This window comes from Equus caballus, chromosome 1 (assembly GCF_041296265.1).
Source record: "Equus caballus isolate H_3958 breed thoroughbred chromosome 1, TB-T2T, whole genome shotgun sequence".
Classification (NCBI taxonomy): Eukaryota; Metazoa; Chordata; class Mammalia; order Perissodactyla; family Equidae; genus Equus; species Equus caballus.
In genome coordinates this window covers 139,558,096-139,583,746 of record NC_091684.1, presented here as the reverse complement: position 1 = coordinate 139,583,746, position 25,651 = coordinate 139,558,096, and the positions used below count along the sequence as shown (strand labels likewise).

Below are 25,651 nucleotides of genomic sequence, written 5' to 3'. Positions count from 1 at the left end.
TGCACAACTCTAGAGGTGCCAGTCACATTATAGTCATAGTTTGTGTATATATTACATCAGTTTTCTGGTAGATGTCAGTAGAATGTCTTGAGAAAGGGGTACCGTTTTCTAATTTGCACAAATATGTTCTATGACTCTGATATCTCAAGAGGCCTCTTGAGGAGCAGAGACACCTTCTAATAGATCCCAAACAGATACCAAGACATTTCAGAGAGACGTGAGACAGTGAGTATGGCCAAGGAAGGACATTTGGGGTCAAGTTTAGCCTGTTTCACTTGGCTGCATGACCTGGGGTCTTCCTGGAGACTCAGCTACTGTCTTGGTGAAACAAAGTTTCTTTTCTCCTCCCCACCGATGCCCTTGTCCTATCTGTAGCCTCTTCCATTTCTCCAACTGTTCCTTCCTCCAAGAGTCTCTCCTGAGTTCAGAGAAGGCACCACTGGCTGATAATGGCTTGCTCAGCACTCAGGAGGAATTCTTGTCTTCTCAGGTGACTCCCGAGTCTGAGATCCCTGGAGACGTATGTGTGTGTTGGGTCCATGCAGAGAACGGGGAGCGGAGGCGGGCAGGACCCTCCTCACCACTGTCCACGCCCTCCCACCCTACAGACACGCCGACCCTTTGGCTTGGGACAGATTGACCATCCCCAGTGCCGGAGACAGGAGGAAGGAAACTCAGATTTTAACCACCTCCTTGGTGCCAGCCTGTCCCTTATCTCCTTTTGTTCTGACAACAGCCCTGCAGGGAAGGAATTACCTTCCTAGAGAGGGGCCATCCTAGAGAGAGGCGCGGTCAGCGTGCCCCAAGTCACAGGTGGGGAAGGGGCCGACTGACTCCACAGCCCAAGCTGTCTCCCCACAGGGCAGCAGTGACGGGACCCAAATGTCCCTGCACCTACCATATGCCAGGCCCTCTGGCAGGTGCCTTCCCACACATCTGTTAAACGCGTGCTGACAGTGGAGGCAGAAATGGCTAAAGGGGCTTATGGTAGGAACTCTCAGGGGGCATTTGTTTCTAATGTTAGGAGGCTCTTAAAGTCCAAAGGGTTTCAAGACTTGAAGGAATAAGGCTAAGATGGTGGAATAACAGGCAGTGCGAGCGAGAGTTAGGCTGTTGACATCCTTCAAATAATGCACATCCTCTGAAAGAGATAAAGCTGGCGATAGCGAAGATGATAGTGATGATGCCGCCGCCGCTGCTGGTGCTGATGATGACTGGGTATGCTATCAGCTCTGTGCACACAGGCAGGCCTCAGCCCTTAGCTAAAGGAGACAGCTTCCCATGACACCTGCGCTTTCCTGCTTTCCACTCCAGGCCTTGGAGCTCTCCCTGCTCCCGGGGCTGGGCCCCGTCCAGAGCTCCTGTGCTCCCTGAGGCGCTGGGGGTGGGGAGGGTTCCAGCCACAGAGGATCAGAGCATCTCTCGCAGGCCTTCTGGGTCCCACTCCCTCTGAGAACAGAACCAGGCTTCCTTGCCAAGGCTGGGCTGCCATCTTTGGGAGTTTCTGGGCAAACACTGACAGCATAAGGCCCCAGTCACTCCACATGAGGTTTCACGATTTCCTTAGTGGTTTAAAAAAGTGTCTCTGAACTGCTGGGAAAGCCGATGTTGGACATTAGGGGAAGCTTTCATGAGCATTTAGAGGAGTGTGTGAGCGGCATGTGGAGGGGGCAGGGCACAAGATGAGACTGTGGCCCGGGAGGGGTGTGGGCGGGCTCCCTCCCTACTTCCAGACGCTGTTCTTGGTGAGCCTGTGCGTGCGTGTGTGTGATGTACGTCATACGAATAATACATGTGGGCCCTATGCATTTTGCGAGGTACAATGCGTTTTGCACTTGTAGAAGAGCAGGTTAGGGATAGGATTTAGGCTTGTTGTCCCAGTGTCCTGATTTGGATGGCAGCTATAGGGTACCCCCATGCGTGGTCCATATGGTGTGGGAGTTTGGTGTGTCTAAATGCTCTGTGTCAGTGGTGTGACAGCTGTGGAGTAAGCTCAGCATGTTGGACATTTGGGCCGATCCTGGCCAGAGAGCCTCAAGGGTGATTTGATCACGGAGGCTTTGAACATGGTGTGCATGGTGTGGGCATGCTGGGTCCACGTTGCGGGGGTTGGATATATAGGAGAGGGCGTGCGTGCCTGTGCACTGCAGAACCCAGCTCCTCTGGGGTGGCAGCTGGGTGGTGTGGGCCCAGGGCAGTGGCCTGCAAAGGCAGAATCTGACTATAGTGATGGTGACAATGTCCCAAGTGGGCACCAGATTGTAGGGGACAGAGGGGCCTGCAGAGGCTGATGGGAGGTGTTTACTAGGTTCAAAAAAAGTGTGGCACATTCACGATTTAGGGGATGCTCTAAACCACCTGTGCATTTATTCAGTGAATAGTTACTGATCACACTCTGTGCAGGAGACTGTGCCAGCCTGGGAGTGGGCTGGGGTCAGGAGGGCGGCAGGATGAGGAAAAGGGTAGGGACACAGGCTTGAATCAGACAGACCTGACCCCCACAGCTTTCCGTACAGCAGAGAGGACAGAAACATCCACAACGTGCCACCAGAGTGGGCGTGCCAGTGTACTACGGAAAGGTTACGCCCTGACAGGAAGAAAGCAAGAAGGCTTCTGAGCGGAGCCTAGAGGTGCTCCGGCAGGGTGTGGCCAGGAGGACAGAGAGCTGGGGCATCTCAGGGAAGGGACACATAGAACAAAGGGATGGAGGTGGGGCTGTCCATGGGTGAGGGGGTCTCCAGGGTAAGGCATTTGCTGGAGCACCAGGGACGATGGGCAGCAGTGGGACAGGGGCCTGGAGCTCACACTTGGCCCAGCCATGAAGGCCTTGAATGCCTGGCCTCAAATTTTGCCCCGAAGACAAAGGTGGGTCCCTGAGACCAAGCAAGTGACTCAGTGTTCCAGCCTATTTTAGGAACCCCCTCCCCCAAAGGCAGGTATGTGGGCCACTCCTTTCTGTTTCAGAGAGGCTGAGAGGCCAAACTCAGGAAAATCCGATCGCTTATCGATTGTGGAATCATTTAAAAAAAAACAACTACAGACTGAACACAAAGAAAGCCCAGAAGATGAAACCTGAGCAGCTTTACCAGGGAACGAAAAGGAGAGGAGATGAGAAAGGCTGCCCCTGCCTGTGGAGGCCGCCCGTCCCTCCCAACCCCCACCTTACCCAAGTTAAATTACCCAAGTCTTTATAAAGTTGGTTTCCTCTGGATTCTTCTGGCTCCCAGAGGTTTCTCAGCCAAGTTGTCATAGAATGCTTCACTACATATAATGTGGACCCGGACTGTGCTCCCCGCGAGGCCTCAGGCGGCCAGGTGTGAAGGGAGCTCAGCTCAGACCTCCCCATAGGAAGGACTGGTGACTCCTGCCTGGGGCAGGGCCTGTCTGGGGCTGCAGGTCCCAGGGGGAGGGAGATGAGGCAGGAAGGGTTCCTCCTGTTAGCCCTGGGCTTGTGAGTGGGGAGGGCTGAGATGCTCAGAGCTGTGGAACCTCGCTGAGCCTATTTCCTTGTGTGTAAAATGGCAACAGTGACATGTAATCTCAGAGGGCCGTGAGGACACGTGCGACGATGGACATGAGAGCATTGTGTAGTGGCAGAACTGTGATACAGACGTGTGCCAGGGTGACGACTGGGCGCTCCATCCACGCCACCACCTGGGAAATAGACACTTGCCCTGAGCTAACTGACGGGTGCCGGATTGCCCCGTAGTTTGACGCCACCTCCAAATTCAGCTCTCTTGCCCGGAGCAGCCCTGTGGCCATGGTTAGGGTTTCCTCCTGGTTGGAGGCAGCGAGGGTTTCTCGGGGTTTGCCCACAGAGGAGGCAGGTCACAAAGAGGTAGCAGAAGGCCACGTCAAGCCCATGGGCTCTGGAACCTGCCTACTGGGCTCAGGTACTGGTTCTGACGCTTATGGGACCTTGGGCAACTTATTTTATTTTTTCAGCTTTATTGGGGTTTAATTGACAAACTTTGGGCAAGTTATGAACCCCTCTGTGTCTCAGTTACCCTGTCTGCAAAATGGGGATTACAGTAGTACTTTCCTCCAAGGGTAGTGGTAAAGATTAAACAAATTAACGTACGTAATATTCTCACAACAGTGCCTGGCCCAGAGGAAGTGCTATAAACGCTTTAGGCATTTTGATTATTACACGTGGCCCAGTAAGAGCCTAGGCCCACCACAGATGTAAGAAAAGAAACTAAGATTTACCCTCTTGCTCTGTCCATTTCACTGTCACTTTCACTGCTTGTCCTGTTTCCCTCCCACAACCATCCTGCAAGGTACTCCACGTGCCAGGGGAGCAAAGTCAGGCGCCAGAGGGGAAGCTGCTGTCAGTCACCCACCTGGCAGGTGGCAGGGCTGAATTCGAAGTCAGGTTTCCCTGACTCAAAGCCCACGCTCTCCCCACTCCGCCAAGCGGCCTCCACTGAGGAACCACAGGGAGTGAAGGGAACCAGCATCTATTGAGTGCCTACTGCATGCTGGGTTCTTAGATGGTGATGTCACCATCTCCCTGCACAGGGTATGGAGGTCAACTTGCAGCACCGTTTTGTCACACCTGCCCCTGCTCAAGACTGCAATGGCTCCCTCGTCACAAGTCCCCACCCCGGCATGCAGGGCCCAGGCTGCCCCGCTCCCACTATTTTCCTTCACATTCCCTACACCCCTGCTCTTTGGGTCCTCTGTGCCTGGTGGCTGAGCAGCCCTGCCCGGCTTCCCTGTGCCTGTCTCAGGGCAGTAACACTCCCCCTCTGAACTTTTAGGAGAGGTGAGAGCAATTCTTTAGTGGTGTCTTTGGAGAGAACGCTTGTTTGTTTTGTGTTTTGTTTTTGCATTTACCCCCATTGTTAGTTTCCTATTAGCCCCACCTTGAAGTAATTTATTCATGACCTTTTTCTGCAACATCTTTCACTTTCCAGACATAATCACATCTTCTGGCAGGAATTCCTTCCCCTCCTGGGGTCCATAATTACTCCTGCAGATGGGAGTAGCGGTGCTAATGACTAAGGGGGAGATGGCTGGGGAGGGGCCGTGCTGGTGGGGTCTCGGAGCTTGAGGGCAGAGGTAGCAGGGCGATAGTGGGATCTTCCTTTGTTCCAGACCCACAGCCTTGGTGGGGGGAGTTAGTCTGTGGGCCTGGGGCCCACTGCTTCCCCGCGTGCCTCTGGGTGCACACACCCTGGCCCTACTTCCAGTTCTTCCCAACAACGTGTTTCCTCTCAGCTTTACACCAGCCCCAGGATACAGGGAGTAGGGTTTGTGCCCCATTTTGCAGAAGATAAAGTTAAAGCACAGAGAGGTGAAGTGACTTGGGCAAAGTCTAACAGCAAGTAGGTTGGCAGAGCCAGGGTCGGAGCCCAGGTCTGACTCCCAGCTGGCCCCTCCTCAGCACTGACCTCCCCTCCCTACTTGGCTGTCCTGAGGTGAGCTTGGCCTAGAGCCATGAGCCCTGGGTTCTAGGCCCAGCTTGATGTCCTCACAAGTCACATCATCTTGGACAAGACTCGTAACCACTCTGAGCTTCGGTTTCCTCATCTGTGAAATACAGCTAATGATACTCACCCTGCTTTCCTCACAGGGGAGCTGTAAGGACTAACAAGCTCAGGTGTGAGATGGCTGGGTAAACTGTAAAGTGCTGCCCCAAAGTAAGGGAGGGGGACTGAGGGTCTCAGCCTACCTCCCCTTGAAGACAAGGGGTGGGAGCTCACTGGCTCCAGCTGAGAAATGAGGTTGCCAGGCGTTGTCCACTTTCCTAGGAAAAGGCCAGAGAGTCTAAAGCTGGTTATTTAACACGGATCCACAGCCTTCTCCTCTCCAGACAATTTTGGTTTGTGGCTAAAAGGGCAGGCTCTGGGTTCAAACAGCCATAGGCTCAGCTCCTGGTGGCCAGTTAGCAACTAGGGGAGGTTACGTCACCTCTCTGAGCCTCAGTTTCCTCATCTGCCAAGTACGGATCCCAACGGCCCCTACCTCAGGCTTGTTGGAGGATGAAGTACAAGAACATATGAGGAGCAGGGTGCCTGGCCCGGGCCCCCGGGACTCAGTGCTCCCAGTATGGGCCATCAGCATCCCCACTCGGCCATCCCATTCAGACCTTTCAGGAAAGCTCCTCTGACTCCCCGCCCTGGCCTCCCTCTGCCACGTCTGTGGGGTGGCCAGGACTGGGACCTGGCAGAGGCAGAAACCGCAACAATGCCAGAGACCTGGACAAAAAGAAGACTGGGCGTGCTTAAAGCATGGACGCCCCAGACGTGCCCCGACCGCCTCTGCTGCGGCATGGAGAGACGGAAGCCCCAGCGCCAGACCCTGGAGATGAGGGCGTTGATAGGAGGGCCTGAGGAGCACAGCAGGGAGAGGGCAGTGTGACACGGGGAACGTCTCTTTTTTCGGATGGAAGAGTCAGCAGTTTTCCCCAATAAAACCACAAACCACAGTGTCCCCGAGGGGGAAGGTTGGACTCAGCCTCAGTGAGATAAAACCAATTTTCCCTACTTTGCTCTGTGGATTAATTGCCAATGTGATTTAACCGTCTGGTGACCTCCCCCCTCTTCTCTCTCTGCCCTGGGAAAAATCAGTAGGTGTCTGCTCTGGGGATAGCAAACTCATGAGATGGAGGCGAAGGGGGAAATAGCATCAGCTTGGGAGTTCTGTCACCTGCTTTCCATCCCAGTTCTGCCAAAGATTTGCTGTGTGACCTGAGATAAGTCACTATCCCTCTCTGGATCTTGGTTTCTTTCTTTGTAAAATGAGAGGTTGCACTAGGGAAGCACTGAGCATTCTTCTAACTCTGCCATTATGAAGAATAATTCCCATGTTGTGCTCACAGGGCAGGCATTATTAACCTATTTTATGGTTGGGAAACTGGAGCTCAAAGAGGCTGAGTATGGGGGCCGGCCCTGTGGCCGAGTGGTTAAGTTCACGTGCTCTGTTTCAGCGGCCCGGGGTTTTGCTGGTTTGGCTCCCGGGCGCAGACATGGTACGGCTCGTCAGGCCACAGTGAGGGAGCGTCCCACACAGCACAACCAGAGGCACGTACAACTAGAATATACAGCTATGTACCGGGGGGCTTTGGGGAGAAGAAGGAGGAAAAAAAGATTGGCAACAGACGTTAGCTCAGGTGCCAGTCTTTAAAGAAAGAGGCTGAGCACATCGCCGAAGGCCACACAGCTATTGGGTGACAGCCCTGAGATTTCAGTTCAGGCCTGTCTGACCCCAAAGTCCACGCCTTTTGCTTCCAGTGTGTCATCTCCACACAACTACATAAGAAACCTCAACTATCATTTACTGAGCATTGGCTACACGCCAGGCTTTGTTCTAAGCACTCTGCATATTCGATCTAATTCAGTCCTAAGAATAACACCCTCACATAGTACCATTATCCACCCTGTTTTGTAGATGAAAAACTGAGGCTTGAGAAGCTTGGGTGACTGGGCCCAAGCCACCCAGCAGGTGACGGCAGAAACGGGATTTGAGTACTGGAGTACCTGTGTGGATGTGTTTATAGTTTTGGGTCATTTCTGCTATTTTGCACTACCTGTGCTCCTCTGCTCACACGGGCATGGCAGCTACAGGGTGAATTCCTCACCCCCAGAGCAGCATCCAGGAGAATCTTTTACTACAATAATTAGGAAGTTAGTCAACGAGGGGGGGGGGGGGGCGGGTGGGGGGGGGGGTGAGGGGGGTGGGGGTGGGGGCGGGGATGAGAAACTGCTCTTCTTCCCTTAGCACGAACAGTCTGCAGACCGCATTTTGATGAAGAACAAAACAACTAGGACAGGGACAGTGCGCACGTTATATACATGTCACCTGGCTATAATTTCCAGTCCACATTCTCTTCTGGCCCCCCAGCTGCCCTTGCTCCCTAGCTCCAGCTCAGGAGCCGCACGAGAGGCAGACACACACTTTGCCCAGCTTGGGGGAGGTCGGTGGGGGGAGGGTGACGTCTTAAAGCACATCGGAAGCCTTGAAGGAAAATTCAATCACTGCTCCACTGATGTGGATTTTCATAACTCTTATCCGCTCCCGCCTTCCCCAGCCAGAGCAGCTGAGGTTTGCGTATGAGCCACCGACAGCACGGAGAAAGGAGAGAAAAATGTGGAAACGAGTTTGTTCATTTTGGTGATGGAGTGCCCGCTCCCCTCGCTGGCATGCAGGGTTCAATAATGGCAGACAGGGCTTCAAAAAATTGCAGCATAAATAGATGAGCCCTTTAAGGTAATAGAAATTCTGTCAACCAGGGGAGAAATATTGGCCCCGAATCCCATGGGAGGGGACACCAGGCCCCCTCCTGCGCCTGTCCTGCTCCCCATCCCCATTATAGCCAGAGCTGAAAGGGAGCATCTGTGCTGAGGAATGACCAGAGGCCCCTTATCTCTTAGCCCTGGGTTCCACAGGGGGAGGAGGTCTGGGAAATCAAGTCTTTGCAGCTCTGGCAGTGACCTCACAGGCTGTTTGTTCCCGGTGCCAAGATGGCAGCAATTAGTCCTGGAGCAGCAGAGGAGGCTTCATCAGTCTGGCCACCCAGGTGAGGCCTTAATTAAGGAAAGCTGGTCAACAGAGGAGCATGGAAGACTGAGAAAATGGCCTTCTCCCCCCTGTGATGAGAAAGTCTATACTTGGCTCTGTGGCTGCCCTTGGGAACGCCAGAGCCCTTGGCAACCCTGCAGCTCCCAGCCAGGAGGAAGTCTCTACTAATTCTGCTCTCTTCCTCTCATCCCCCTTTCTACCTGTACCCTCAAACAGGGCACTCAGGCCAGGACCAGTCAGCCTCTTCAAGTGGGGGACCCCTTGGGGTAAATAACAACGATAGCAGTGGCAGCATCAACAACAACAATAATGATAACAATAGCTAACACTTGTTGAAAGATTACTAATATGTCAGGTATTCTACTTATTTTATATATATGAACTAATTTAATCAGTGTAATATCCCATGGAGTTTATTATTATTCCCCTTTCACATATGAGAAAACAGAGGCACAGAGAGGTAAAGTATCTTGCCCAAGGACACACAGCTAATAAGCAGCAAAGCTGGTACTTGAAGGCAGGGAATCTGTCTTCAGAGCCTCTGAGTAACCATTACACAGTATTACATTATTTGCCCAAAGAACCCAGAGACGAGGTTGAGGGACAGATGCTCCAGTGCCACTGCAGCTGTTTATCTGAACTGCAGAGAAGCCAATGGGTAGATTCAAGCCCCAGACCTGCTGGCAAGGTCCTTTGAGAAATGCCATGAATTTCCTTCTGCTTAATGGCATTCATTGCTCTTCCCAAGAATTTGATTCATTTCAAAGAGTATACTGAGCAAGATGTTCACATGGTAGGCATTGGGGGGGGGGGGCAGTAGGAGGTGCAGAGTTGGAGAGAGACAGACTCTGAGTATAAGCCATGTGCTGTGCAGACAGAGAGGACGAAAGAGAGGAATATTCAGGGAAGGCTTCATGGAAGAGGCAGCCTTTGATCTTAGCCTGAAAAGCTGAGAAGAATTTTCATAGACTGAGATAAGGACAGTGGGGACCGCATTCTAGGAAGAGGGAAAAACTTGAGAAAAGGCATAAGCAGAGGCCTCAAAGCAGACATTGTTTAGGGAGAAGTGAGTTTTGTGTGGCCCCAGCATAGGTTTGTGGCAGGACTTAGCAGGAGATAAGGTCAGGGTGGCCTAATTAGTTTTAAGGGCAGGTTACAGAGGATTGGAGTTTGAGCTTTATTTGGTGGGTAACGAGAAGCCATGGAAAGGGGTGATGTGACTCCAAGCCCCAAGGGGATGGACGACTCCACTTGGTTCCCTCAACCACAAGTCTGCGAATCCCTCCTCATTTCCTGGATCTCCCCTCACATGGACACTCCCAGGACTCTGGAGGCCCCTGTCACATGACTCTCCCTCTGCCCTCCTCCATCCCTGTCCACCCTGGTGTTCTGACTGGGTGAGGACCCTGGGTTCTAACAAGGCAAGAGCAACCTTGGAGCACAGGCTCATGGGAACTGTCCAAGGTGCTGAAACAATGTCCTCCCTCCAATTTCGAGCAATCCCAATTTAAGGACTGGCTCCCACACCACTGTTTCTGTTTGGCAGAGAATCTCATTCCCATTTTATAGATGAGAAATAGAAGCCCCAAAATTAAGCAGAACCAGAGCTAGGAACTTGGCTTCTTGGCTTTTCATCTCTTTTCCCCCACCCAGGAGCCCCCGTGTAATTCAGTAATGCATACCCTGAGTGAATGCACTGCTGTGGCCAAGCTAACACACGAATGCCCAGACTCCCTTCCTACCTCCATGCCTATGTCCATTTCCACAAACACTGACAGGTGTGTTCACCCCACAGTGCCTCTGCAGGTGCTTGGAAGGACTTGCTTGTAACAGCAACTGTGCATGTTCATGGCTCTGCTCCAAAGGGAACCCCTGGGTGTAGCTCACTCTGACCCTCTCCCTGGGACGAGGAGAGTGCTGGGGTTGGGGGAAGTAACATTCCCCCACTAGTCTCATTTTATCACTAATTACTACCATTTTGCTGGGTGTCTATTGTGTTCCAGGCACTGAGCCATGAACTTTCCATATGAAGTTTCTCACTCTCGTGGCAAAGTCTCCTCTTAACAGATAAGGAAATTCAGGCTTAGGCAGAATAAGTGACTTGCCAGTAGGCAGGGTGAGGACTGGAGGGCCAGGATTTGAACTGAGATTTGTGTGGTTCCACAGTGACCCGTCAATCAAAGTCTATCATCTAACATACGAGAGTTCAGGGCTCCCGCCACTACTGGCTTTGTGATCCTGGGCAAGTCACTTATCCTGTTTGAACTTCAGCCCCTCGTTTTCACATTGAGGAACATGAAAGTACACCTCTGTAGGACTCTTGTGAGGGATAGAGATGAAGCACGCAGCAAGGACTCAATAAGTGTTTGCTGCTAGGGTGAATATGATTATTATTGGGCACAAGCTCTTTGAAGGCTGGATGGGTGTCTGATTAGCCTTTCCATGCCCCCAGCAGCTCCCCAAGTCCTTAGCAGCCTAAATATCCAGTATCCTGGGAAGGAAGGAGAAAGAGTGCGAGGGCCAGCACACCCAGAGTGCCAGGCAGGGCTGGCTTCTGTCCCATATTCTCAAGGCCTCAGGGGGTGGGGACCACCAGGCTGAAGCAGGCATGTCAGTGGGCTCCCAGGGGTGGCTCTGCACTACCTCATCAGCACTCCTCACATTTATGTTGAGCCTGAGGCCTTTCTCAGTCCTCAGAGACTCTGCTTTCATAAAGTTATCCCAACGTCCTCCCTAAAGAGCTCTTGGCATTGAGGGCTCTGGTGGGAGGGGACAGCTGAGGATGTGGCCTCACATCCATTACCATGTTGGCTACTCACATCCAATAGCAGGCAGGACCTGATGTGACTCCCATCTTACAGATGAGGAAACTGAGGCCTAGCAAGGTGAGGACACGTCTAAGGTTGCTGAGCCTAGGATCAAGGGCTCAAAACACTCAGAAAAGGACTCTTTTAATTATTCTCTAATTAATTGCCCATCCTAAATATCTTTCAAGGAAAAAGGCAGGCGCATACATTCACAAACCAACCACCCTGACCAGAGCCAGGAAGTTGCATTCATTCAGAAGCTGGGAAGAGGGCGACAGTAATAATTTCCCCCTTGGCGCATGCAGGAATGAGTCACGCTGGATGAGAACAATTGACTGTTCTGTAATCACCTTGAGCGGCTCCTGCTCAAGGCTCCTGTTCAACACCCGGCAGGGCCCCAGAAGAGCCTTTCCAGGTATAATGAGGCTGGGCAGGAGGAGATGGATGGGAGTACACAGGGTCCCACCAGGGCAGCTTGGCTCACAATCTGTTTTAGCCCTGAGCCCCAGGCAGCCAGGACTCCACAGAAGCACCAGGTCCCCCAAAGTTCAAGGGCAGGAAGTCATTTGCACCCAGATGGGAGGAAGAAAGGCCGTGGCCTGGCCTGCAGACTGTTGGAGCCCTGGCCTCAGGACACATAGACACTAGCCTCCCTAGGACCCTCCTAGGCCCTCCCAGGGCCCTGATTTCCCCGTCCTTTGAGGAGCAGTGACCAGGCAGGCAGCTGGGGGTGAAGAAGGGGGAACAGGAAGGTGGAACTCTCAGCAGGCCCACAGACAATGTCTGCAATCAGACCATAACAACCTCAGTGAGCCCCTCTCCCCCAGCCAATATACACGCACACACCTCCTTGCTCCTACTTTCCCTCATTTCCCCCAGAAGGGTGTGTTTCCTGACTTGGTCCATGGAGTCCACATAACAGACCATCTTAGAAATCAGTTGGTTCATCTCCTCCTGCACACTCACCATTTACAGATGAAGGAACTGGGACACTGAGAGGGGAAGCCCCCTGCCCTAACTCATAGAATAGCTCTGGTAGCTAAGCTGGGACTGGGGTCAGGAGGCCCCACCAGCAGTCTGCTGTGGTCTGTTCACTTCAGCTTCAGTCACCTGATCACTTTGCTATGTGAGATCTTTAATCCGAAACAACTATTCTCTCCTACCCAAACCCAAAACCTAGGGCACACCATTTTTCTATGAAGTTACGGACAAGGCTCACATCAATAAAGGTAAATTAGAAAGGAAACCTGCAGGAGGAACAGACTTCTTTCTCTTTCAAAGAGGCCCCTGGAGGTCATTTTCACCCAGTTTTATCTGCACTGGGGAGGAGGAAGAAGGAGCTGAACAGTTTCCTTCTATAGACCACAAAAGACATTGTCACTGGGCCAACCACATTCCTATATCATGACAAATGCTTCCTTGTACTTCAGTGGATCTCCACCTTGGCAGCACATTGGCCTCAACCAGACCACAGCTAGACTAAATACATCAGCATCTCTGGGAGGGGGGCACAGGCATCAGTGTTTGTAAAGCTCCCCAAGTGTTTCCAAAGGGCAGCCCAAGTTGAGCACCATCCCCTTCCTATTGGAAGTGAGGCCACTGACCAGCAGCGCTGGCATCACCCGGGAGCTTGTTAGAGATGTGGAACCTCAGGCCCTTCCCCAGATCTACTGGATCAGAATCTGCACTTTAACAAGTGATTCCCAAGTTCCCTGAAGTCTGAGGAGTGCTGAGGCCAGGCACTGTACACATGCCATCTCCACACCTGACAACAACTTTGCAAGGCGGCTGTTCCATTCCACAGTGAGGAAACTGATCCTGAGGGAGGTTAGCTCGCTAGCCCGAGGTCACGCAGCGAGTCAGCAGGACACCAGGACGTGACCCCGATCTGGTTCCAAAGGCCACACTTTCTACTGCACAATAAAAAATACGGCCACAGGGGACCTCTGAGTGTTGGGTCCTCAGACCCACTGGGCACACCCCACCTTTGAACAGGATTCCACTTCCAGTGTCAAATTCCGTAGAATCAAACCTCATAAAGACCAGCATAATTCATGAGGAAATACAAATAGTAAACAAACACGTGGGGAAAAGGTTCACTCTCCCTAGTAATCAGAGAAATGCAAATTAGAGCAAAATGGAGGAGCCATTTTCTACCTATATAATTAGCAAGAATTAAAAAAAAAGAATATTAGCAAAGTTGTTTTGAAATAGGTACATTCATACACGGCTGGTAGCGGTATATAGAGTTATATAACCCTTGAGGAAAGTAATATGGCAACATCCATCAGGAGGTGTAAATACATTATGCCCACTGACCCTGGGAATCCACCCTAAGGAAGCTATTCAATGGGAGAGGAAAGGCTGTTTGTGGGAAGACGCTCATTGCGACATTTGCTGTGAACGTTGGAGACAACTCAATATTTAGCAGGGAGAGAATGGCTGAGTAAACCGGGGTACATGAGCTCCTGAAGTGTCATGCAGCCATTTAAAATGATAATTAAGCAGCCCAAGCAGTAGATGTGGGTGAAAGAAAGCAGAATGCAGAACTGTCTGTGTGCACGGTGGTCACCTGTTATAAAAATACTGTGTGCATGAGGACATGGACAGGGAGGAGCCGGGCTCAGAGAGGACAACTGGTGTTTCAGGGTGAGGGGACAATGGAGAGACCTCCTCCTTCTATTACTTTTACAGTCACAAACCCCAGCAGAACTGGCCCTTTGAGAACAGCCTTGGGGGCTCTCTAGTCGGGGAATCTATCTCTGAGGGGGACGCAGAGACACTTCCTATTCTTCATCCCTGGGCACAAGGCCACACTCTTCAATTCCACCCAGAGGTGGGAGGAGCTGGCCTCTCCTCTCCTGTGTGGGGGTGGGGGGCAGAGAGGCCATGGGAGACCCCTCCCGTCTTACCATGAAGCCTGGGGCACAAGCGCAGCTCCCAGTGATGCTGTGGCAGTCGGCGCCGTTCTGACAGGTGCAGGGCAGCTGGCAGCCATCGCCATAGTAGCCAGCAGGGCAGGACTCATTGCAGTGATGGCCAGACCAGCCCGGTTGGCAGGTGCAAGCTCCAGTCACTGGGTGGCAGCTGAAAGATGAGAGAACGATGAGAAGACAGTCTAGTCAGGGAGGTGGCCATGTCCCACCCTCTGCCCACCCTGAGTCTGGTCTGCCCAGGGTAGCACAATCAAAGGGCCTCTGAGCTTAAGCTGCTCAATGCCTTGTTTGTTTGTCAGAAGACACAAAGGCCACATGTCTTATTAGCCCCAAGAAACTGAAGCTCATGGTGGTTATATGACTTGCCTAAAGTCGCACAGCAAGGAAGTGGCAAAGTCAGGACCAGAACACAGGTTTCCTGACTCCAAAACAAGTGCTCTTTATAACACAAATATACAGAGACACAAGCGGAAGGCAGCCTCTTCAGTCCCATGCCTTGCGAACAATGGGATCAAGAGCTTCACTCACCCCTCACCCAAGGCAGATGCCAGGGTGGGAGCGGGCGCAGTGAGCCCCAGTGGCTCTGCATATCATAGGTGCCAGTGCACATTTGCTGAGTTAAAATGAGACCTCAGGGCAGGCGTGGCCTCCCCTCTCTGGCAATGTTGCATTGGAGAGGATCCCCTCCATCTGTGCTTTGCCAGGGCTCTTTAAGAGGGAGCAAGCTCGTCTCCATCTCCTGTCTGTCTAGGCCAGAGAAAGGACCACTTGGCTGGAGGCAGGGCTGCCTGGCACGACCTCTAGAGACTGGGCAATCTCTGGCTGGCAAGGTCTGATCCAACAGCCAATAATTCATGATCGGGGGGATGACAGGTGTGGTGACAATGTACTTCTCAAGAGCTTCTGCGGAAGTGAACTTGACTGATGGCCCCAGCTGCTATGTCTGAAATCCATCACTACATTTGCTCAGAGGCCACACTTCCCTTGGGCTGCTCCCAGCTAGAGCACAGCAGGCCTATTAAGGTGGGCACATTCCTGGGGGATCTGGGACTCCTCTGACGGGTGGCTTTGGCTTAAAGACTCTCCTTCTTGCCAAACTTTCTTAGACTTGTGCTGCAGTCTAAGACTTTCCACCCAGCCTTCCTTCCCTCTCTCCTTCCCCCAAGGCAGACCTGCATTGTGATCTGATGCTCTCCCAGCCTCCCCAGCACCCTCCCCATTTCCCCCTCACAGTTGTTTCCCCCGTAAATCTCTTGCACTTGGCGTCTGCTTCTGGGAGGACCCAGACTAACATTCTAGAGAAGACGCTGAATGGTAAAGACAAGGCTCTTAGATTCCCCATGTCACTTGCTTCCCTGCTCCAGAGTTTAGCTCACGGGATATGTCGAAAGAAGCCTGCTCTGGGTTGGTAGGAGGATGCTGGGTACAAGTCTTTTTTTTTTTTTTTTTTTTTTTTGAGGAAGATTGGCCCTGAGCTAACATCCATGCCCATCTTCCTCCACTTTATATGTGGGACACCTGCCACAGCATGGCTTGACAAGCAGTGTGTAGGTCCGCACCCAGGATCCAAACCAGTGAACCCAGGCCACCAAAGCAGAATGTGCAAACTTAACCGCTGTGCCACCGGGCTGGCTCCTGGGTACAAGTCTTGGTTCTGAAGTTCCACAAAGATGTGTGCCTTGTCTCCCTGGGTCATTGCTGGATCCCCAGTGCCTGGCTCATATTCACTGCCCAATTTAATATTGGGGAATAAATAGTACTTTCACTATGTGTAATTACTTTCTGCGTCTGCTGACTTGTTTCTCATCTGTCTCCCCAGCCAGGTGGCAGCTCCACGGGGGCAGGCACTTTGTCTGTCTGATTAACCTCTGTATTGTACCCCAGGGCCCAGCAGAGTCCCTGACACACTGGAGGTGCTCAGCACATCTTTGGCGAATGAATTAATGAACAAACTGATTGTATGAAGCCCAGCCAAGCCCTGGATTTTCTCATGGAAAACGAGGGATGGACAGGAGCAGACAGTTCCTGAATAGTAAGAGCAAGTAGCTAATAATCATTTTGGACCATGTTTAGTCTCATTAATCATGAAGTCTAAATAACAACTGGATATCACTTTTTCTCTATCAAAACAGTAAAGATTTAGAAAAAAATAAAAGGACAATATTCAATGCTGGTAAAGGTTTTTGGAAAACAATTCGGGGTTATGTATCAGGAGTCCTAAAAATATTCAGACCCTTGGGTCTTGTAATTCCATTTCTAAGAATCTATCCTAAGGAAATAATCAGAGTTGTGGAGAAAGATTTATGCAGAGATGTTCCCTGAAGTATTATTTATAACAGTGGAAAATGGAAGCAATTTAAATAATAATAAATAATATGTCACTGGGCTATTAAAGCACTAGGTACTTTGCACATATACTTCTAATTTTCAAATAAGCCCGTGACTTAGGCACTACAGCCTCTATTCTACAGATGGCACTTGGAGGTTATGTGACCTGCCCAAGGTCACACAGCTCCGTCAGCAGCGGCTGGGATTCAAAGCCAGGCCCAGCTGCCCATGTTCTGCCCACGGCCAATTGCCGCCTCCGACAACAGGGTACTTGGTAAACGAATTGTGGCAATTAATACGAAGGAATGTTAGGGAAATACTGAAATATTTTCCAAATTATTTAATGATATAGCATTAAGTGAAATAAGCGTATAGAAAGTCATGATCTAAAATATGAAAAAAAGTCATGGAGATATACACAGATATGGATGGAGAATGAACAAATTACAAGAAAATGATTTTTTGAGCGATTCTGTTTTTTCTTTAAATTTCCACATATTCTCTAACTTTCCCAAACTAAGCATCTATTATATCTATAAACATAAGTAAAGCAATAAAAATTGTAAATATGTAAAAAGAAAAGAATGAGTGTAAGGGATGAGTGTTTGAAGACTTCCTGACCTTTATGGTTCCAGAAAAATTCTTCCCTGAGTCCCACACTGTAAGGGGATAGATACAGTGGCCTACATGGGTGCCTTGAAGGTGGGTGGCCCCACTTGGTGCCCTGACCCTCAGCCAGAAGGCATGGGGCACTACTCTCTGTCTCAACACTCTGAGCAAAGCCGTTAGGCACGGCGTTCCTCAGTCCCAACCTCCCAGGGGCCTCCTCTGAGGATGTGGTTCAGGGTTAGCAGGCCCGCTCAGTCACAGACATGGAGATGGACAAGGCGGGACCCAGGGAATGACCAGGCGTGTTGGCTGCAGCTCTGCCTAGCCCCAGGGGTTCTACAGGGTCTCAGGCACCCTTCGGCCTTTCCTATCAACAGCTTCTCCCTTTACAGGTCCTCGCTCTGGCGGGAACACCACCCTGCAAAAAGCATACGGGACACACAGTGAGCCAGCAAATGCTTTCTTGTAAGCACTCCTGCATTTCCTACTTTCCATCAAAACCCCTTTGAGGAGAGGGCGGAGAATGACGGCTGAGTGATTATGACTGAGGACCGCAATCACCATGCTCTGGGCACCTTCGTCACATCTCCCTCTCCCAGGCGTCCCCTGTTCCCTGCTCTCCTTCTCCCTGGCGGCGGCAGAGCCATTCGATGGCGGGCAGGCGACTGCTGGTTAGGTTCAGGCAAAAGTCACCATCACTGGCGTTTAGGCTGGTTCTCTTTGCTCTGTTCCCCTCCCCTGTTGTCCATTTTCCCCAGACATAGATTAATCACAAGTTAATAGGAGCCGAAAGCTCAACAATAGCGGAATGTTTTCGGGGCGGATTTTTCTGCCTTTCTTTTGGCTGCTCTGAGATTTCTATCAATGCTGCATCTGTTGGCTAAATCAAATCTTTCAAAGGTAACACATGATCATGGCTGCTGGGATTCGTCTATGACAATCCAGTTGTGGAGGGGACACGGAAGATGCCTGACACACAGGCACTGTCTTTCTCAAGGTTATTCCTTTATGAAGGGGATGACTTCTTTGTGTGTGCTACAAAGTGTCTGTAAAGGGAATAAAGTGTGGGGAATCTCACCAGCCACTTCCTTCCTTCCCAGGGCAGTGGATTCGACCTCTTTGAAGCCGCAGGGGCACAGAGCAGAGAGAGGCTGAGGCTAAGAGGGCTGGGCTTTCTTTGGTTGGGGGTTGGGAGTACTTTGTCTCCCTAGGAAAGATGCTACAAGCCTCTGTTGCAAGCTCTTGCAGAAGTCAGGGGGGAAATGTAGCTAGGCTTCTGGGGATCCCACACTCCATTTCTTGGGGAGTTGAATGGATGCTTCCTTCAAAGGCCATAACAGAACTTCTACCCCCACTGAGCTGATGAAAGATGATGGACAGATTGGGAAACTGAGACAAAGAGAGAAGTGCATATTTGAGACTACAGAGGTAGTTCTGAGGGCAGGACTCAGGGCGCCAGACCCCACCCAGAACCTGCAGCTTAACTGCCTTGAGATTAGGAGTCTTAGAGTTGTCTCTCTGCTTTTCTTGGATCCCAAGAGAAAGCTCTGTAGCAGACAAAAGCTCATGGGAAGAGAGGAGTGACCTGTGTCCACAGAGAGGGAGAGAGCTGCTCTTTGTGTCCATGAGAAGAAAGCGAAGTGCAGCTCGAGAGAGAGACCAGAGTGAGACCAGAGGCTCCCCACCTCGGGCAGTTTGCCCCCCCGCCCAGGAAACATTTTTGTTTGTCAGAACTTGGAGTAGGGTGCTGCTACTGGCATCTGGCACGTAGATGGGAGGCCAGGGATACTGCTGAACATCCTCCAAAGCACAGGACGGACCCTCACAATGAAGAATTATCCAGCCCCAAATGTCAACAGTGGCGAGGTTGAGAAACTCTGAGTTAGACTGAAGGAAAACTTCGTATGAATGTTGGGGTCTCAGTCAGTGGGGCAGTGTGCCAAGAGAAAGGGATGAAATATTTAAAAAGAAATAGGGTAGCTATCAGCTCAGGGGCAGAACCACCTAGAGGAATGGGCTATCTAAGATGAGTTGAGTGATTGTTTTTACTAAAGGGCTGCTCTGTGCCGGGTGCCATGCAATGCTGAGGCTGCAGACATGGTAAAGCCAGGCTCCTCCTGCCTCATGGAGCCGGGGCTGTGACGCAGCTCCCTGCCAGGAGGCGGACGCAGACACTGAGGAGCCCCCCTCCTAAGAAGCGCTACTGCCTCCCAATCCCTGAAACACGACTCGCGTTAAAGACGGTAAAGCAAATAATCATCAATATTGGATGGGCTGAGATTAGCGACGGAGAAGAGGGAGTCCTTCCAGATTAATAATGCATCGAGGACTCCTTCTGAGGAAGGATAAATTATGCAGGGCATGCTGCTCGGCACGGGAGGAAAACAATAGCTCTTTAATTCGGGGCTGGTTAGATCTCAGGGGCAGGGACTCTCTCTGCTTTGGGCCTCAATGGCGGCCTCACTTCCTGTCCCTGAGAAGGTCCTCCCTTGGCTTCCCAGCACAGGTGGGGATTCCTGGTGCTGTCCCCCACCATGGAACCATCTGAGGCAGCTGCCTAGTCCCCTGGCCAGCCATGTGGGACACTTGTGTTTAGAGCCTTAGAGCTCTCAACCTGCCCTCCAGACCCAGCTCAGATGTCAGCTCCTCCAGGAAGCCTTCCCTGACCAGCATAGCAGTCTCCTACGGTGTTTTCTGCACACAACCCTGGGTCACTGTTACTTGGGCACACGTTGGGACCCAGCAGGGCCAGCTGTATATATTTCAATGATTCTAAGATGCACTTTCCCCCACATTTTCACACCGCTGATATAAACTGTCGGTGGCACAGCATGGTTCCATTGACAGTGTTTTCTTTGTGAGAGTACATAAAATAAAGTTTTGCCTCACTACCAATGTTGTCTTGTATTTGAAGAAATACGGTAGAAGGTGCTCAGTGCCTGTGAGCGTTCCAGACCCTAGTTCCTGAGAGCTGGATTGGTGCTGAGGGACCCTTCATTTCCTCCATGAGGTCCAGCCCTGAAGGCACTCGGTGTTTGTTGAATGAACAAACGAGCGAACGAATGCTCAGGTTATATACCAGCCAGCTGCACTGGCTCCAGGGCCCCCTCTTGATAGTCTCCTTTCCAACCCTCCTCCCTTGCAGACAGTACGACCCCCCGCCGCTCAGCTCCAGGCACTGAGGACCAAGGACCACTTCCGTCTAAGTCATAACACTTGCTAAGACGCCTCTGCTTGCAGTGACCAAGTGATTTTGTGGAGAATCAAAAGCTGGAAATGAAGAGGGGCCGAGACCAAATCCGAGTTGTCCCAGCGACAGGGCTGCAAACAGAGGCGTCTCTGTCTAGCCTACAGCCAGCAGCAGCACCACGCCCCCCGGGCCCGAGGGGAGAAGGGAGACTCCCTCACAGATAAGAGGCAGCCACATACAGGGCTGTGGAGGTGTTTGTCTGGGGCCCACAGCCTCACTGATGACCAGAGGGCGGTGCCAGCTGGTGCAGGAAGCAGGAAGGGAAGGGAGCTGGGAGAGGGGGCCCAGGGAAGCCCGGCTTCTCCACTTCCCAGATTCAGGCTCCTCAGGAAGCAGGTGGGGCCAGCTTCAGCTCCACTGTCCTCAAGCCCCAAAGGACACAGAGTGAAGCGGGAGGCTGGCCTTAAGTTGAGGCCCTGACGAAGGGCCTGCACTTCAACCATCCTGCTCCTCCACCCTAGGCAGGGCCTGCTGGTGCAGGCCCCAGGGTGAGCCATACTGATTTTAAGGTCCCTTCTGTGGCTCAAGCCCCTGCTTCTGCCCTGGTGGTCATGACTCTGGGTCCCTTGGGGTCAGGGAGGGCTTGGTTAGATGCAGAGCATGTGGAGAGGAAATGTTCTCCAGGACAATGCCCCCAGAGCCTGTGGCACTCTGAGCCCATCCACCTCAGCCCCCCGGTCTGTGTGGCCCCACTCCCACCCCAGCTCCCCTGAGGGTCACCAAGCTCCCTCCTTACTCCTGTATTTGTGGTCCCAGACTGGCCCATTTTCAATGCTGGCAGCCCAGTGCAGTGGACAGAGGCAGGTGGCCTAGGTCCTTGTCCTGACTCTGTGTGGCCTTGGTCTTCTCTTCTTTTCATCAAAGTGGTTACCGAAGGTGAGAGCTGATGTCCTAGCTCTTTCTCTGCCCTGCCTGGATGGTCAGGCTGGAGGTGGGGGAGGGGTCTGTGCCTTGAGAAGCCCCCTCTCCACCTATGTCCACCCTACCCCTGTCCCTGGGCTCACCTGTCCCCAGCTCATACCTGATGGTGTTGTCCGCGTCACAGGGGCAGGGCGAGGTGCAGCCCGGGCCGTGCAGGCCCTCGGGGCACAGCCGCTCCTGACAGCGCGGGCCCTTGTAGCCAGGCTCGCACTCGCAGACGCCCGTGGTGGGTGAACACTGGCCCCCGTTGTGGCAGTCACAGCGCTGCGAGCACTGGAAGCCGAAGGTCCCGAAGGGGCATTCCTCTTGGCACCTGTGGGATAGCAGAGCGCAGCTGAGGCTGCGGCTGGGTCCCCTGCCCTGCCCCTCCAGATCCATCCAGCTTGTACCCCCTGCCTCTAGGCCTGGGCCTGGTGTGCTGCACCCGCCTCACGGCCTCCTCCCCTCTTCCCTCTCCTCCTCCAGGAAGTGTGCCATGGTTTAGTCACCCCAGTCAGTTCCACCTTCATGCCAGGTGTCCTCAGTCCCCCAGCAAGGAGTTTGTACCATCATATTTCATTGATTCTAAACCATATTTTTAAATTTTTTGATGGTGGTAAAATATACATAATATGAAATTTACCAATTTAACCATTTTTAACGTACGGGGGCATTAAGTACATTCATATTGTTGAGCAACCATCACCACCATCCATCTCCAGAACCTTTTCATCTTCCCAAACTGAAACTTCCGTACCCACTACACAGTAAATCTTTTCTCCTTAAAATACATTTTAACACATCCGAAATCTGTTAAGTCTTTTAACTGATGGCATGTCACTGATAAAACCTTACCAGTGTTTTTCATTCTTAGCAGTATACAAAATAACAATGCATCTTACAATTGGTGGCATCTTAGATTTAATGAAATGGGGTAATTTCATTGCCACTCATTGTTTCTATTTTTGAGTCTTTTGGGAGATGTACAGCCTCCCGTGTCATATTGGGAGATGTGTCTCCTTCCCCAGTGTGGAATTTCTCCCTGAGTACAGAGGCCTCTTCCTTCACTGGACTGGAGAACCCTCCATGAGTCGGCTATTTCCTCTTCCTTGGACCAGGGGTCCCCTCAAGGGTGGGGCTAAGGCTCTCCCGTCAGCCTCTGGGCCCCTCGAGGAGGAGAACTGGGTCTTTGCCTCCTGCCTCCACCCATGCTGGTGCCTGGAGCTCCCAGCATATTGATGGTTATTAGACCTCATGGACTCGTAGCCCTCGGTTGTGGATCCGGTGTGAGTGGCTGTGACCCCACTTTTGATCACCTGGTTTCCTGGATGTGCCCAGACACCCCTCACCCCAGCTCAGAGCTATGTCTCAGGGGTGCAAATTCATTGTCACAGCAACAGGATCCTGTCAAGTTAAGGGGTAAACTGGGGCCATAAGGGGTAAAGAGGTGGGCGACTCTTGTGTCCCAGAGACAAACGGAAATAATCTCTGGACTTGGGAGTTTTGGATTATCTGTGTCCCAGCACTGCTTCAACAATGTGGAAAATGGAGAACTGATCTTACAGCTCTGACATCCGCTTTCTCATCACAAAATGGGATGAGAAGAATGCAACCTCACCAGGTTGTTTGAGGATTAAATGAAACAATGTGTGTAAATGTTTAGAAAAGTGCCCGGCGCATGGTAAGGGCTCAAGAAGAAATGTTAGTTATTATTATTACTCTTGTCAGTATTGTTTTCTATGGTTCTCATAACAGAGCCCATCCTACCTTCTGCTTCAGATTCTCGCATGAAAAAGCTCAAAGGGAAGAATTCCAAAATACTAACAATGGAGTGAACTTGAAGAATTACAAGTGTTTCAATTGTCATGTTTTCCCATTTTCCCGGTTTTCTATACGCCTTCTACAATAATCTGTCGGGGATGGGGGTGGGGCCATAAAAGATGTTTAAAAACCCACAACCCTAGCTTCTTCATTAAACCTCAGACAGTCTGGAGTTGGAACCAGTGTTCTTCTCCACAACAGGGTGGGGAGACCCATGTCTGGGTGCCTTCAGTTGCCCATGATGAGGGTGAGTGGCCAGACCCCAGTGATGTGGTAGGGCCAGCCTGTGAGCGCCTGGGGGTGAGGGCAGCTGTGTGTCAGGCATGAGCCTCGATGACTCTCCACTGGGGGGTCTCTTTCTCTCCTCTCTCTCTTTGTTGCCTTGCGCCCACAATGACAGGGAGAGGAGGAGGGTGACTGGGGGCTAGCCTTGCTGACTCCCTCACAGGAAATGCCACTCACTCTCCCCTCTCACAGCCACGGTGGCAAAAGGAGGAATCTGGTAGAATGCAAGAGCACTCGTGGCTACAGCCCCAGGCACCCATGGAGAGGGGCTCAGGCCCCAAACCCTGTCCCCAGGCCCTGAAGCAGCAGATGGCTCATCACCCTGACTCTGGAGTTGAGGAGGCTGAGATGCAGACAGGTGAGGTGACTGTACGAGCTCACGCAGCCTGCAAGTGGCCCGGATGACCCCAGATCATCTTGCTGCATTTTAGCCAGTCTGAGGCCTCATGAAAAGAAGGAGAACTGAAAACAGCGGGAGGGAAAGGAAAGAAAGGCGGGGATGAAGAAGGAATGGCCAGTGGAAGACAGGAACGAGGAGGGGAAGTAGGATGGGGGAGGTAAGGAGGCAGACTGAGGCAGAAGGGGAGGACACAGAGCGAGGAAGAGCTGGAAAATCACCGTCTGAACTGCCAGTGCCTGCTCAGCCTCAGTATGGGTCCCCCCAGAAGTCACTCAGTTTGGCTCTCCTTGGATGTTCAGATGTCAGGGGAAGAAACTCAAGCCAGGAGACACCTGGCGGCTCCTCCCTTTCCCTGGAACATTCCTGCTGGGCGCCATCCAGCAGGACCAGGCAGAGCCCTGGACAGCCAGCTCCTACCAAAGGGCTCTTCCCCATGCCGCCATATTTATGAAGCAACTGACTGTAGCCCCAGAAACAGAATCTGGAAATGAAATATTGACAACCTAATCCATTTACATAATCAGCCTCTTTTTTTTTTCCTACTCACAATTTAAACAACTTATTTATTTAGAGATCAAGCAACGACTGCTAATGAATTTTACACAAAGCACGCTAATAACGGGGCCCGTGGAACAGAAGGGTAATCACAGCAGGAATTAGTTTTCTACTTAAACATCCTTCCTTTGCAACATATCAATCTAATGTGTCCGATATTGCCATTAACAACCAGATACATTGCTCAATTAAATTACAAAATGAGCTGCAAAGCCCTCGTTACATTTCGTGTTTAATTTGCACTGGATTCTGCCTATCCGGGGAGGCCTGCGTTATTACACCCACTCAACTTTAATATGCTCGCCATGATTTGGGGTGGGTTAATGTAGCTGTCACCTACAAAATTAATGGAGGCAATTTTACAAAATATTAAACACCAGGCGGCCCATTTGTTGGGAAACCCAAATGCTACCCGGCCCTTCTATTGAACTCTCCTCTGTATTTAATTGGCACAGCTTGCTAGAGGACCCTCAGGCTTTTGGGATTTCTCTCTGCCCCAGGATCGTGGGCTGGGCCCCAACAAGAAGAAGGATTAGGATTACTTCTCCATTTGGTATATCTTGGCAGTGAAAATCAAGAGTGCCAATGAGGTAGGGTCTACTGGCGTTGAGTCCAGCCAGTTGGAGACCTGGGCCTGCTCGTCTCCAACAACAAGGGGGCTGTACGCCCTCTCACGTGAAAGTGGACTGAAACAAAGGGGTCCTGTTCTGGTTCTGGGGTCTTCTGGCTCCTGTCCCTGTGGCTCATCCTGAGCTTTCCTTTTTGAGGGAGATGGTGAGGGTGGGAAGGTGGATTCACTGCTTGAGTCTTTCCACCCCTGCTCCCCTGAGGGACCCAGTCTCTGACAGAGGCCAGGGAGGGTGGATCCCCAGATGCCACACCCCATATTCTGTGCCTGGGAAACTCATGGAGATGAACACTGGCTCACACAGAGATCAGATCTGGCTGAAAAGACTTCCAGCTAGGGGTAAGCAAGCCCAAGGAAAAAAGTGGGAAATCTCTTTTCTGGACATCACCAAGGATTTGGGGCTGACTCCAGTGAGATCTGGAGGAGCCCAGTTATGTGGGTCAGAGCCAGAAGGATTCGCTGGTTGATTCAGCCCAATCCCTGCTCCCTGATGTTACCTGGGCAGGGAAGGTAGAGGGACGGCGAATAAATATTCCTCTCCCTCACCTTCTGAGCACAGTAACAAAATCCAGAGCCAGAGATGAGACATGGATCCCACAGAACCAG

The 25,651-nt window shown here is 51.7% G+C and overlaps 1 protein-coding gene and 1 long non-coding RNA gene across 15 annotated transcripts in view; one reads left to right on the top strand and one right to left on the bottom strand.

Annotated features, from left to right (window-relative positions):
- LOC111776163 (uncharacterized) overlaps positions 1–20,101 on the top strand; it is a 48,333-nt gene extending 28,232 nt beyond the window's left edge. Inside the window, exons 2-3 of the long non-coding RNA XR_002812111.2 lie at positions 16,154–16,301; positions 17,599–20,101. This is a non-coding gene — a long non-coding RNA (uncharacterized lncRNA). The remainder of the gene's footprint in view (positions 1–16,153; positions 16,302–17,598) is intronic.
- Positions 1–25,651, bottom strand: part of MEGF11 (multiple EGF like domains 11) — a 336,757-nt gene that overhangs the window by 43,845 nt on the left and 267,261 nt on the right. For all 14 annotated transcript variants that reach the window (XR_011439787.1, XM_023655041.2, XM_023655033.2 and 11 more), the window contains 2 exons: positions 21,478–21,690; positions 14,246–14,420 (listed from right to left, as the gene is read on the bottom strand). Coding sequence is in view for 13 of the 14 variants with exons in the window: in XM_023655041.2 (XP_023510809.1) it covers positions 14,246–14,420; positions 21,478–21,690 (388 nt within the window). In the remaining variant the exon portion in view is untranslated. The remainder of the gene's footprint in view (positions 1–14,245; positions 14,421–21,477; positions 21,691–25,651) is intronic.